The sequence below is a fragment of the Ischnura elegans genome, chromosome 2 (assembly GCF_921293095.1).
Source record: "Ischnura elegans chromosome 2, ioIscEleg1.1, whole genome shotgun sequence".
Classification (NCBI taxonomy): Eukaryota; Metazoa; Arthropoda; class Insecta; order Odonata; family Coenagrionidae; genus Ischnura; species Ischnura elegans.
Genome location: NC_060247.1, coordinates 112,768,015 through 112,781,179, shown reverse-complemented (window position 1 = coordinate 112,781,179; position 13,165 = coordinate 112,768,015). Strand labels below are relative to the sequence as shown.

At 39.5% G+C, this 13,165-nt stretch overlaps 1 protein-coding gene across 2 annotated transcripts in view; it reads right to left on the bottom strand.

Moving 5' to 3' along the window:
• LOC124154430 overlaps positions 1–12,498 on the bottom strand; it is a 36,427-nt gene extending 23,929 nt beyond the window's left edge. The window contains exons 1-3 of one of the 2 annotated variants that reach the window (XM_046528136.1): positions 12,343–12,498; positions 7,523–11,957; positions 7,281–7,419 (exon numbers count right to left, since the gene is read on the bottom strand). In XM_046528136.1, coding sequence (XP_046384092.1) covers positions 7,281–7,419; positions 7,523–11,938 — 4,555 coding nt within the window. In that variant the 5' untranslated portion in view covers positions 11,939–11,957; positions 12,343–12,498. Of the gene's footprint in view, positions 1–7,280; positions 7,420–7,522; positions 11,958–12,221; positions 12,302–12,342 lie in introns of those variants that run through there. The other variant, XM_046528137.1, reaches the window with a different exon arrangement.
• Between the last annotated feature and the right edge of the window lie 667 nt (positions 12,499–13,165).

Sequence of the window (13,165 nt, the reverse complement as noted above, 5' to 3'; positions counted from 1 at the left end):
CGGCAGGGCTACCTGCCTCGTCAATTCCGTAATTGACCCTAAACATTATGGCCAAGTTAGGAAGCACGGATCGCATAGATATTGGGAAAAACTAAACGAAACACCAACTTTTTAAAACCCATTATTTTATGTTCATGGGATCAAAAATTCTGCTAAATATTTGAAAAGATTGAGTCAAAACCTGGCGTCAGTCTGAAATTATGAGCTTATATTTTGGTTATGCTAACCCACTATAAACATGATCAACATACATAAATGATGCTTGAAATACGTCGTGTTTTGGGCTGATTATTTTCTAAATATCGAGTAGATTTAAAATTTCGCAATATTTGTTTACTTTCGTGAACTCTTGAAAATCATACCTCAACATCTTGCCCTTCTTTAGTTTTCGGGTTTCATTCTTAACCGTATTTAAAATGACGCTTTGTTACGCTGATTTAGAAAATAAGATTTTTTAGTTTTAGCGCTATAAATAGGCGCGCCATAAACGGAAATAAATATTAGCGCGGCAGGGAGAAAGAAAAACTAAATAATAATCGAATTAAATTCTTCTCGGGTGTCTGTCCAGGTAAGGCGCACCATCTACCTCTAACAATAAGCCGACGATTCAATCGAAGATCCTTCGTCATCAATGCGGTTGATACCTATGCACAAGGTGTGAGGTGTTGCGATTATAAAATTGTCTCCCTTCTTCTCTGCAGACTTTCAATAGAACTTAGTTATTTCCTTCGTCCTTTCCGCGCTACTACTTATTTTACGATAATAGCGTGAATAATTTTTAATGCTAATATAAAAAAATCTTTTCTCTATATCAATGATACTTAGCATCATTTTCAATACGATAGAGAAAGACTCATGAAACTAAATGAGGTTAAGGTACACGTTTTGGGGAATCATTTTTGGGAATTCACGCTACTGAACCAATACTTCACCTAAATATGTTTAGACATGATAAAAGGTGTGTTGTATGAAAAAATGAACATGGATAATAACCTATCCCTCTTTATTTCCCCTATAATGCAAGATACTTCTTCAGATTTTCTAAGGTAGAAACCTTGCTCCTGTCGGCATAAAAGAAGAAAGACTTATTATGTAAACATGGCACCTCACTCCCAGCATCAATGGTCTTCATGACGAATAAAAAGGCTTCCATTTTAACATCCGCAAAGACAATGGAGCACAGCAGACGTGCGGGGTGCCGGAAAAGAATTTACTTCAAATATTCGCCACTAGAAAATCATATCATACGTACTTAATGATTGTAACTGAATCATGATGAACTCATTTAAAAGATCGTAAATTCACCTGACGATACGGGAGGAACTACAGATCTTAACCTACGAGGGTTATATTGGAAACGGGCGATGACCCTCTTTTTTGTCACTGAGCGATAGAGGGCGTCACAAATAGCGGTTAGGCGGGCTGCCGTTAAAACTTCGTAGGCATTGGAAACAAATATCTATCATATGCGTATATAACAGTTGCTATTCACTACTGACCACAAAATTCCACAGATTAAATTCTTGTACAAAAATTTTCAAGTTGTCATTTGAATACGTTTTCTAAAATGAACGGGAATTTCTTTAGCGACAAGATCCTTGATATTCAACTTAAAAGAATGGGAAGTTTAGGATCGTATGATTTTTTAATGATCTTTTACAGCATAAAATCAATAAGAAAGAGCATTTTTTAACTTCTATCTTAAATATCACCCGTAAACGTTAAACGAGGCCAATAAAGGCAGAAAAAGGGCAATGGGAACAGTAGCAAACATTTTTTCGCGAATTATTAAAACATTTTGAAATTACGAAGTGCCTATTTTCCGGTCCCGCTGACTTCGTATAATCGAGGTTTACTGTCACTACACGATTTCCATGATAGCGTCTTCTGTCGCCAGATTTATGAACTTACTGTCCTCGACAGCTCTGTAACCGAAACTACTCGACTCGACATTCGTAATACTACTCGAATCACTCGAGTCGAGTACCAACTACTCGACTCGACTCGAATTTTCGAGTACTTGCACATCCCTACTCTGATGAATGGTTTGGTTGATTTAAAAACTGGAAAGAAATATCCTTCCATAAAATATCTGTATTGACGAAACTGATATGGAAGGCTGGGCTACTGTCCTCAACACCAATTTGGATAATTACAGCCCCTAGATATACATAGATAACAATAAAACGGGCTCATTTTTAACCTTCTCCCGGGCAAATCTCTGGCCACTTGAGTCAATGTTTGCAAAGGAGGGAAAAAAGTAATGACCATTTGACTGCTCCTTTATGTGCGAATACGGATAGTTGTGCCAAATTAAAACTCGCTGAGGGGAAATCCCCTCATCCTCAATGTTTCAAGGGCATAAAAACGTCGTGTACTTATGAAGCAAATAAAAATGGGTAGATGAGGACTGCTTCATTCTTGCAGTGGCTAGGAGCATATGATGCTGTGAATGGTGTAAAAAATTAAGAAATGTTACAGTAGACTATCGTTACTACGAACAACGTTGTTACGAAGTTCTTGTTATTACGAAGCAAACCGTTGGTCCTGATGATAAGGCCTATCCAATCTATAGTAAAAGAAACGTTACTACGAAATTTTCGTTATTAAAAAATTACTAACCTCAGTCCCGGTCCCGGCAGATAGAAAATGAACTTTATTAGGAGTTTCCACGAATAAGCAACGGCATTAAGGCGGATATTCAGTACGCAAGGTTTCGAATTTGGCGCCTTTCGATTTGGCCAATGTTACGCGGTGTGGTGCAGAGGAACTCGCACTTTGGGCATAATCTGAACAAAGTATCATTGAATCTGGTGTAAAGTTAGGAACTGTTCAACGTTTTGTCCGTTCTTCCACGCCGTTGAGAGCGATTTTTTTCTGCTCCTACTGTGTCGCACGCTTAGCTATATAAGTTCGTCACAATCGTGAAGCCAATGTCCCAAGGTCAAATTGGAATTAAAATCTTTGGACCAAACCTTTTGGTCCAAATATTTTTATGCAACTGGATGGAGTTTCCCACGATGCATCTCATTTGGACCAAAATGTTGGAAAACAAACGAAAGACGATACTAATGTAAACAAATGTGGAAGCTATTGATACCGTGGGAGACGTTGCGCGTCCGTTGTATAAAAATTTGATGCAAATTTGACCGTGTGACACAGGCTTGAGTTAGCACACAATTGTGATGCGGTGTTGCATTCTTCAGGATAACCGTACTCTTCGATGTCTTGCATACAGTCCAGCCGGCGAGAGTTGTCCGATGACAGCACAAAAGGAGGGGAAGAAAACCCTGCGCTAGCACAGTTTGCAGCCAATCGCTATCCCTCAAATGCACCTCACACCCTCGCCTAGTCATACAACGTTGTCACGTGCATATGGAGCACCAAAATAAGCCTGAACCACCAAAACAAGCCCTCTCTTCGAATCTCCAAAACAAGGGATTATTCCTGTGGGTCCTTCACGCTCGTCGTCCTTTCCGGCTCCTTTCTTCACGGAACCCTTTTGTTTAAAAGTGACACAGGCAGTTCGCTTTCTTACCTGGCAACCTTGCAACAAGACCCTTAACTAGACCATTCTGCCTGTCATCGGACAACTCTCCGAGGCCGGAGTGTAGGTTCATCAACTTACGAACAAGGTCTCGTCTACACGTTGTAACACCTAATTTTGAGTGGTTTGTTTTGGTATTTGGTGTGACGTAATACAAGCAATAATAAGCAGCAGAGGTGGAGTGAGGTAATTGTTGGGATTGTTGACGGCGCGGGAGGAAGTGAAAAGGGAGGACTCGGATTGTGATAGTTATGGCAGACGGGTGTTTCCCTGCTCCCGAGTTTGTATTATTTAAAAGTGCAATAAAATGTTTGTAAGTGACGTGTGAAAATAAGAGTAATTAAATGAAACGTTACAACGTGAAACACATTTAGTTCGTTTACTGTATTCGGGAAGATATCAACCCTCGATTGAGTCATGCTGCATTCTTCCATTGAGAAAATTTTCCTTGTTTTTTATTTATATACGCACAATTTAATCTCATGTATTAAATACTGTTTTTTTTAATATTCCTATTTGAAACGTTCATACCAGCTTCGCTATTACGAACCTCCGTTTTTTTGGTCCCGTCAACTTCGTAATAACGAGAGTTTACTGTACTCTTATTTGACAATTTCCCAGCTCATCTAGCAATAGAAGAGAAAAATGTGAAAATTGTATTATTGCAGCCTAACACATGGAGTGTTCTTCAACCATTGCATCAAGGATAAATTAAGTTGTTCAAACAAAATTTTGCATATTATACTTGTGAATTACCTGACTGCTTGAGACCCTGGACACAATCTAAAATAATGAAAGTTGAATGCTTTGGATGCCATGCAAGTGATATTAATGAGATGAGAAAAAAAAAGCCACATGGAGAATGGCTGCACCCCATACTTTCTCTTTCATGTACATATTTATTTTTAAGCATATGCACCCAGGACGCCATTGCACATGGCTGGTTTGATCCCATTTCCACTTAAAAACCCCAATCATTTGTCCATTTTTACAACAATCTATTTTTAAACTCTCTTTGCCTGCCTCTCACGACAATAGGGTGGTTTCCTTTTTTTTGTTGCCTAAATCGAAAGATTATTACTGAAGAAGTACGTATTTCATGCTTTTAGATTTTTAAATGACAATATCTATTCTTAGGGATCAAATGAAAAGCGAAAATTTTCAAGCACACGAAAACGCAATGGCTAAGTATGAATGCTGGGAGAAGACCATGTCACATCACTTTGGTTCCGGCTGCCTCTGTGTAAGGCCACTTGGATAAGAACTAATAATACCCTATAAAATGAAAAAGCTTTCCAAACAAAGGTAATTTTAATAAGTGATAATTAAGAGATATTTCCCTGAGCTCTGTGCCTCATGCATGCATTGGTAATTTCAGACAATGTAAAACTCCAGGCTAAGTACTCATATAGCATCTGGGTCCCTGTGGCATCACGTGGAGTGGCATCACATGGCCACCAATCTGGCCTTTTTCAAAGGAGGTTAAAATTGACAACTACCATTCGTCTAAACTGGGATTTGTAAAACCAAATTATTTGTACATATACATATTATGAATACACTAATGATGGCTAAGGAATAGCAATCAATGCCTTTCATTTACTTTGATGAAGGAAACTACTCTATAATCAATTGAACCTCATCACATTTGAATACATAGTTACCTCTTTACTTCCACAATTGTGTGTAACTCAAACAGAACTAACTACAAACACTATTCACAGGTAAAGTATATCAAGTCCGCCAATATAACAGAGGTGAAATTCACATTAATTGCCATGGGAAAAATATTGCACTGGGAATCAAATCATGAACCTTTAACTGTCTGGGCTTACTTAATCGACCACACCACTATCCAAGTTCCGCAATATCTGATAGTCTATATCATCGGTCATTGGTCTGCAAAGTAGCCTGGTAAGCCAAAGCTCAAAGCTCCATGGTTTGATTCCTGGCCAAAAGGAATTTTTTCTCTTGAAAATTATTGTGAAATATAAATAGGTACAATCAAAGTATTTAAGAAGGAACTAATGGTTCTATTTCTAATTTCAAGTTCTATCACCGATGCTCCTAATATGCTTGATTCATGTATAGGCCTAACAGTTTTTGACGACCATATTCAAGTATGCTAAGCTACATATTTTTGTTTTCAGGAAGTTACGATGGAGTACTGTGTTAGAAAGGTATTGATGAAATAATTTACTATCATTAATAATCAAGGAGGTTCATCATTAATAATTGAATAATCAACAAAAATTTACAGTTGAAATAAAAATTAATGAACACATAAACCAATCCTCAGAATATTCTATAGAGACGGAGGGAAATTTTGATGAGCATGGATTCATGGAAGGAAGAGTACGTGGTAAGTGATCCACAGGTCCTAACTTCAAAACCAGGGTGAATCCTTTGGATGCCCTTAAGTATATACAGCTGAGGACCCCAAATCTGGAAAGCTTGGGAACAAAGGGTTTCTGTATTTCTGGTCTTCAGCACACAGAAAAGTGGTACACTTTTTTTTAGTATTTTAATGCAATAAAACCATAACACAGAAATTAGCTAAATGTGAATGTGTGGATTGTCTGTCAAACAACCCCTAGAAGAACATTCATCACCTTAGATGGATTCAAGCACACTACATCGAAGGAGGCAAAAAACTTGCCAAATAAGTCGTCAAATCACAACCGTAGCTTCCTTAGCATAAACTACACATGCTTAAAACTGGATGAGAACGAGCAATAAATACATCTTTTTCTTCATGTTCAATAGCTTTTGTTGATAGCATTAGCTAGCAGATGTTGCGATATCTATCGTTACCTTCCTCAGTCGGACAGTAAATCTGTGAAAATGCTTCTATATTTTGTTAATTAATTAATTTATAAATGCGTTCAGGCTCTTTTGCTTTTGACATCCCTTTGTTTCCCTGCCTGGGCTTAACACAGAAATTAGCTAAATGTGAATGTGTGGATTGTCTGTCAAACAACCCCTAGAAGAACATTCATCACCTTAGATGGATTCAAGCACACTACATCGAAGGAGGCAAAAAACTTGCCAAATAAGTCGTCAAATCACAACCGTAGCTTCCTTAGCATAAACTACACATGCTTAAAACTGGATGAGAACGAGCAATAAATACATCTTTTTCTTCATGTTCAATAGCTTTTGTTGATAGCATTAGCTAGCAGATGTTGCGATATCTATCGTTACCTTCCTCAGTCGGACAGTAAATCTGTGAAAATGCTTCTATATTTTGTTAATTAATTAATTTATAAATGCGTTCAGGCTCTTTTGCTTTTGACATCCCTTTGTTTCCCTGCCTGGGCTGTTAGCGTGTGCTAACTTCCTACTTGTCCCAAAAAAAGGCTCGTATAGTGGTGCCATGAGGTGGCTAATGGTAACACTATGCAGAGGAATTTTCAAAAGTTCCGGATTTCTCATTTTCCGGATTTATGGATTCAGGATTCGAGGTCCTCAACTAAAGGTCAAAAGAGCTATCTCCCCCCATAAATTTAATGTTTAAAACTCACATGCTGTCTACAAGTGGCTTAAGTCCAGGAGACTTTTAAGGTTTCTTGGATATTTCACTTTTACTTATGTACTGCGACCTGGGTTTACAATGAAATACTACACAGTTAAGAATAAGTTTGTGAATTTTGCCCAGGAGACTTATACCATCAGTCCAAACCAAGCATCAGATTGAATAGCTTAGTGAGTTAGAAATAAAAAAATAACTCACCATTGATGGAAGTCCTCGAGAAAGGAAGATGATCCAAATGGGAAATGTCACCAGAGGAAAATTTTCGACTGTTTCCATGCGACTTTGACTTGTGTTTTGAAATATAGGCTTCCCACGTATCACCAGAGGAAATATTAGCCTGAAAGAGTAATGTTGGCTCTCATTTGATCCAAGAATGTTACCTAACACATATCAATAGTTTCAGGCATAAAAATTAAAAATAAAACGATAGCCATAAGTACCTCATTGAAAATTCGGAAGGTATATGGGTCCTGCTCAGCATCTTGGCCTGCACTTAGAGGCCCACTAAACTCTGGTCGATCACTTGTGCATTGTCTCTTGGCATTCATCAACTCTTTCTCTTGAGAGGCCTTTTGGATATCTAATGAAAGTCTCAGAGGATTTCTGGTCCTTTTCTTATCAACCACCTTGGGAACTTTTATTATGGTTTTCAGGGTGCCTGAAGTCCTTGATGGAATAGGGGGGAGTTCCTGTCTCACACTACTCTTGGCCATTGAAGCCGCTCGAGATGATTGGAGGCCAAGGGCATTTAGAATAGTTTCCTTAATGGCAAGCTGCTCAGCAGAATCCTCTTCGATTGTGATCTCCGGCTTGCTCACAGATTCATCTTTAGTACTCTCTGATTTAGAAGAGGTGGAAGGCACCAAGGGCCCCACAACCTTCTCATCCACAGACTGAGTCACAGCAGATGAAAGAGCATCCATCTCCACTTCACTCTTTTCAGAATTCCCAACCACATCTTCAAACACGTCAGATTTTATATGAGTTGGGCTATCCACTGGTTCACTTAAATCCACTGACTTCTCTAGTTCAACAACATTATTCACACTTTCACACTTCCCTTCAACTTCAAGAGAAGTGTCACAGGCATTTAACGAAGTTACCACATCAACTTTGGATTGAGCTGTAACAGTCCCGTTCACCTCAGATGATACAATGGATGCATCTCTTTCTATGACACTACATTCCTCATTAAGAACAGCATTCTCATCCTCATCATTAGCATCAACCTTATCAATGACATCGACACTATTACCTGTGACACTTACGCTCCAATCACTCTTTTCAACAGTACTGACTGCAACACTAGTGGTAGCAGCGTCATTAGAATCAGTAGCATCTATGCCATCATCACAGAGTTCAACATCAGAGGTGTCAGCATTACTAATGTCCACAGAATTACTATCAACAACACTGACATCAACTGCATCAGAGTTAGCAGCATTGGAGTCCTGAGCATTGCCCATATCAGAACTGAAATCAATTTGTCTAGGAGAATCTGAAATCAGCCTTGAATTATCCACATGAGGGTGATTAACATCAGAGACAGAAGGTACCAGAGGCATAGGTTTAAATGAATTGGAGGCCGTCACTGACGTCTCCGGAACAGGGTGGTTGGCATCTGCATCAGATGTTAGAGAAAGCATGGGTTTTGAAGAATCTGAAACTATCACTGAATCATCCACAACAGAGTGATTGATATCTGAGACAGAAGGAGGAGAAGACATGGGTTTAGATGAATTGGAGGCCATCACTGAAGAGTCTACAACACTGCGGTCTACATCTGAATCAGATTGTGGAGGAAGGATGGGTTTAGAAGTATCTGAAACCATCAATGAATCACCCACAACTGAGTGATTGACACCCAAAGCAGAAGGTATAGGAGACATGGATTTCAAGGAATTGGAAGCCATCACTGAAGTCTCAACAACAATATGGTTGACATCTGAGACAGAGGGTAGAGGAAGCATGGGTGAAGAAGAATCAGACTCCATCATTGAATTCTTCAGACAAGAGTGATCGACATCAGGAACAGAAGGTGTAGATGGGATAGATTTAGAAGAATCAGAAACCAGCACTGTACTCTCCTCAGCAGAGAGGTTCTCATCTGAGACGGAAGGTGGGATAGGAAGAATGAAATCCTCTTCCTCATTCTGGCCAGCAGAGGACTTCTTCGGTTCATCGGAATCATTCAGACTTAGCAAATTTCCTTTTTCATCACAATTATGGCTCAAGTCTTCAGGGGAATTACTGGACCTTTCGTTATTTTGGCTCACAAATTCTTCAGCTCCTTCCTGCAAGCCGGACCTGTCCTCACCAGGAATAGTCCCATTGAGATTCTCCAATTCCCTTGCCTGCTCCACAAATGGCGACTCCAGCATGGCTTCCTGAGGCTCAACACCCAGTTGAGAGTGTGCGTTCAAGGGACCACTTTCAGCAAGAGGGGTGCTGGTGCCTCCAAGCGACTTAATGGGGATGGTGTGGATAGTCTCTTGTCCTGCTCCTTGTGATGAATTCTCAGTGAAAATGTTGCACTCACCCTGATCTTCATGATTGGAGCTCAAACCCTTGGTGTCCATTGCAGTGATGGCATCAAGAGACTCAGTCACTGTAACTGGCAAACTGTCGTTAAGACTGTGAGTGACTCCGTCTTGTTCTGATGCCATCGTTACTTGAGGAGGCATTCCCAGAGACTCACTGACATGCATAGAGTAAGAGACTGGAGGTGTTTGGTTCGGGTTAAATACAGTGCTTCCCTCAATATCCAATGCAGTGAGACGCTCACAATTGCTGATACTCGCACTGAAATCTTGGAGATGATCCACTGAATCAAATGAATAGCTCTCACTCAAGCTAACACCACCATATACAGAAAGATGAATGCTACTTTCTTTCATATTTTCATTCATATCTCGGTGATGCATACTGCTGCCCATTGTGGCAACGACGTTCTCAATGGCAACATTTGGCACTGCCTCCAAACAGCCGTCAGCCTTTGTTGGGTCAATGTAAGGTTCTAAACCTTGGTCTTTACATAGTGAATCCATTTCATCACTTAGACGTTCTGTTTGCTCCAGAGTTTTTATGATACTTGTAGCATCTATGTGATTGGAGTCATTAGACGAATCTGCAAAGTCGAGTGTGTTCTCTCTTCCCTTCGAGGAGCTAATTTCGTGCATAAATTCATTCATAGACTCATCTGCATCAAGCATTGAAAGGGAATCACAGGTAGCATTCACGGATACTGTCTCATCTTCAGGCCCATAAGGTGGTAGGCTCACACCACTGTGTATATTATGGGAAGTTGGGCACACCATAAGGGAAGATGAGCTATTTTCAATATTTAAAATGTCATTACAATCATCAAGCTCACACCTACCATCAAGTTCAGTTTTAGGAATATCAGTTCCTTGGCTGAAAGATTCGCTCACTTTTTCGAAGGAGTTTTGGCTATCACTCAGATATAACATTTCTGGCAAACAATCGTCTGATCCAGTTAAAGGTTTTGCAGCAGAATCCAAGTTATCTTTGGTATCCACAATCACAGGTTGCAAACAATTTTCGCACTTACTAAGGTCAAAAGTAGTACCACAATCACGTTTTGAAATTAGATCTCCAGTGCCGCTAGTATTTTCTGGTTCTAAGGCACTTCCACAGCTTTCGTCAAGTGTTTTGTCCATGGAAGTTCTATCAAGGGATATATCACATACATTATCAGAATTTTTTGGTTCCGGGCTTGCATCACATTCCTTCTTCACTGCTGACCTGTCCGACAAACTTCCCGAAGATTCTGATGCTTCACTTTGGTCTTCATTCTTCACTTTAGCAACACGTTTGCCAACTCTGCGTGTAACTCTACTAACTAAGGCAGGTTTGGATTCGGCATCTTGAGTTCTTTTACTCCTCTTTGATGGCTCTGCGCTATTTCTTTCCACATTTTTTGGTTCCGGACTTTCAGCACATACCTTCTTCACTGAAGATCTGGTCGACAAACTTTCCGAAGATTCTGATGCTTCACTTTGGTCTTCATCTCTCACTTTATCTTTAGCTACATGTTTACCAACCCCGCGTGTAACTCTACTTAAGGCAAGTTTAGATTCGTCTTCATGAGATATTTTACACCTCTCAGATGGCTCTGTGCTGGTTCTTTCGACATTTTTTGGTTCCGGACTTGTATCACATTCCTTCTTCACTGACAATCTGCTAGATGGACTGTCTGTAGATTCTGAAGCTTCAATTTGGTCTTCATCTTTCACTTTATTTTTAACTACTTGTTTACCAACCCTGCGTAAAACTCTACTCAAAGTAACTTTGGATTCGGCATCATGAGATATTTTACACCTCTTAGATGGCTCTAAGCTGCTTCTTTCAACAGGTACATTCCTTTTCAGAGACTGCTTCAGCGGTGACTCTGAAGATGATAGGCTCTGCTCTGTTTCCTTTTCATTTCCATCAGAAATTGATTTAGTATCATCACGATCAACGAGCACACGCTTTTTGAATTTAGGTATCATATTCAACGCCTCTCGTTTTCTCTTACCGTTCCTAAGAACAGAGGCCAGCGGAGACAAAGATCTAGTGGCGTAGGGGGAACTCTTCAGTTTGGCGATTTTGTTAATTTTGAGGACACTTTTTTTTACTGGTGTTTTAGTGGATCTGGCGCTATCCGGTGAAGCATCTCCCCGTCTCTCCTTTAAGACGGGCGATGATGTTTCAGGAGTCGATCGCAGACGGTACCCTGCCGCAGAAACTTTAGACGGGGTACTTTTTGGATTCTTGGAGGCATTATGGGCAGTGGTTGCATCCTTATTGGCCCGAGTCTGCTTCACAGACGAAGTCCTGTCAATGCCAGACATAATGAGGCGGCATTTGTAACTGTAAGTAAAACGAATGGAATTACTGATAACAACTAATCATTCAGGGGGAACGAGAAAGGCTGATACCTTTCACCCGTAATTAACGAGAACAAGTAAGTGGCATAATTCTACACATAAGAACTAGTGGCCAGGGTGGACTGCTAGTTCATTTGCGATACGATGGTATACGACTACACACTATTAAATATCTACAATCACAGATATAAATAAGCAACTGTTAAAGAAAAAACAAGTAGAAAATAAGTGATTACAGAAAACTTACTAAATAGGCACATTGGGTCGTTGAAGTAATCAAAAACGAGATTTTAACACAAGGGGACCATGAAAGTAAGTCAAGAGACAAATGACGAACTGTTTTCTTACAGGTGAACCAAGATACTCACCGCTTGTAAAGTAGCTCAAATCAGCTGTAATTAATTCATAAAAATGAAATTTCTCAATAACTTATCACTGAAATTCCATGAGTTCAATGCTTAAACTGCAGAGAAAATGTTATTCAGAAAGTGGAAACTAGGTTCATTTATGGGCGGTTTTTTAAGCGCCACTTAGTGAATATAATTAGAACTAAAGGGAAAATAATATCTATTACTCTATTATGTCAACATCAACATTTTATCCACAGTGATCCTTTTCGAGGTTATTATTGCTTCGGGTATATAACAGTTTTGGCTGTTGATCCGCATTGCAATGAATGCTAGTCGATGAAAAAACCGCACGGCTCACGAATATGAGTTGATTTGCGTGAAGAAATGACATCTTTCGTTGTTGGATGGATTGCTTTCTTTAGAAAACGTTCAAAATCCGTGGTTCTGTCTTGGAATTGAGGTATTAACTGCGCGTAGGAGTTGAAATTCTACGTTTTATATCCAATTCTAGGTATAAGGAGGATTTATTCAATTCTGGCACATAAATTCATTCTTTCACGCAGTGGCTCCTTATTTTAAGGCTGCTTTCCGGATAATTCCATGAAATCTTATTTCCCTCATTGGATACAAAGGATAAAAATGAGAAATTTTTAATAGATACATAAATTTTTTTTTCAACGTCAGTCATCCATTTTGTTGATGAGCTATGAGGCCATATAATGTGAATATATGTTCGTTTTATAAGTCCACGAAAACTGTTAGCTGTAGTTGGATGAATGTTTAAGGTAATTTTTAGGGAAGGGGTGTGGCTTGGCATATTACTGATGCTTGGCAACATTGC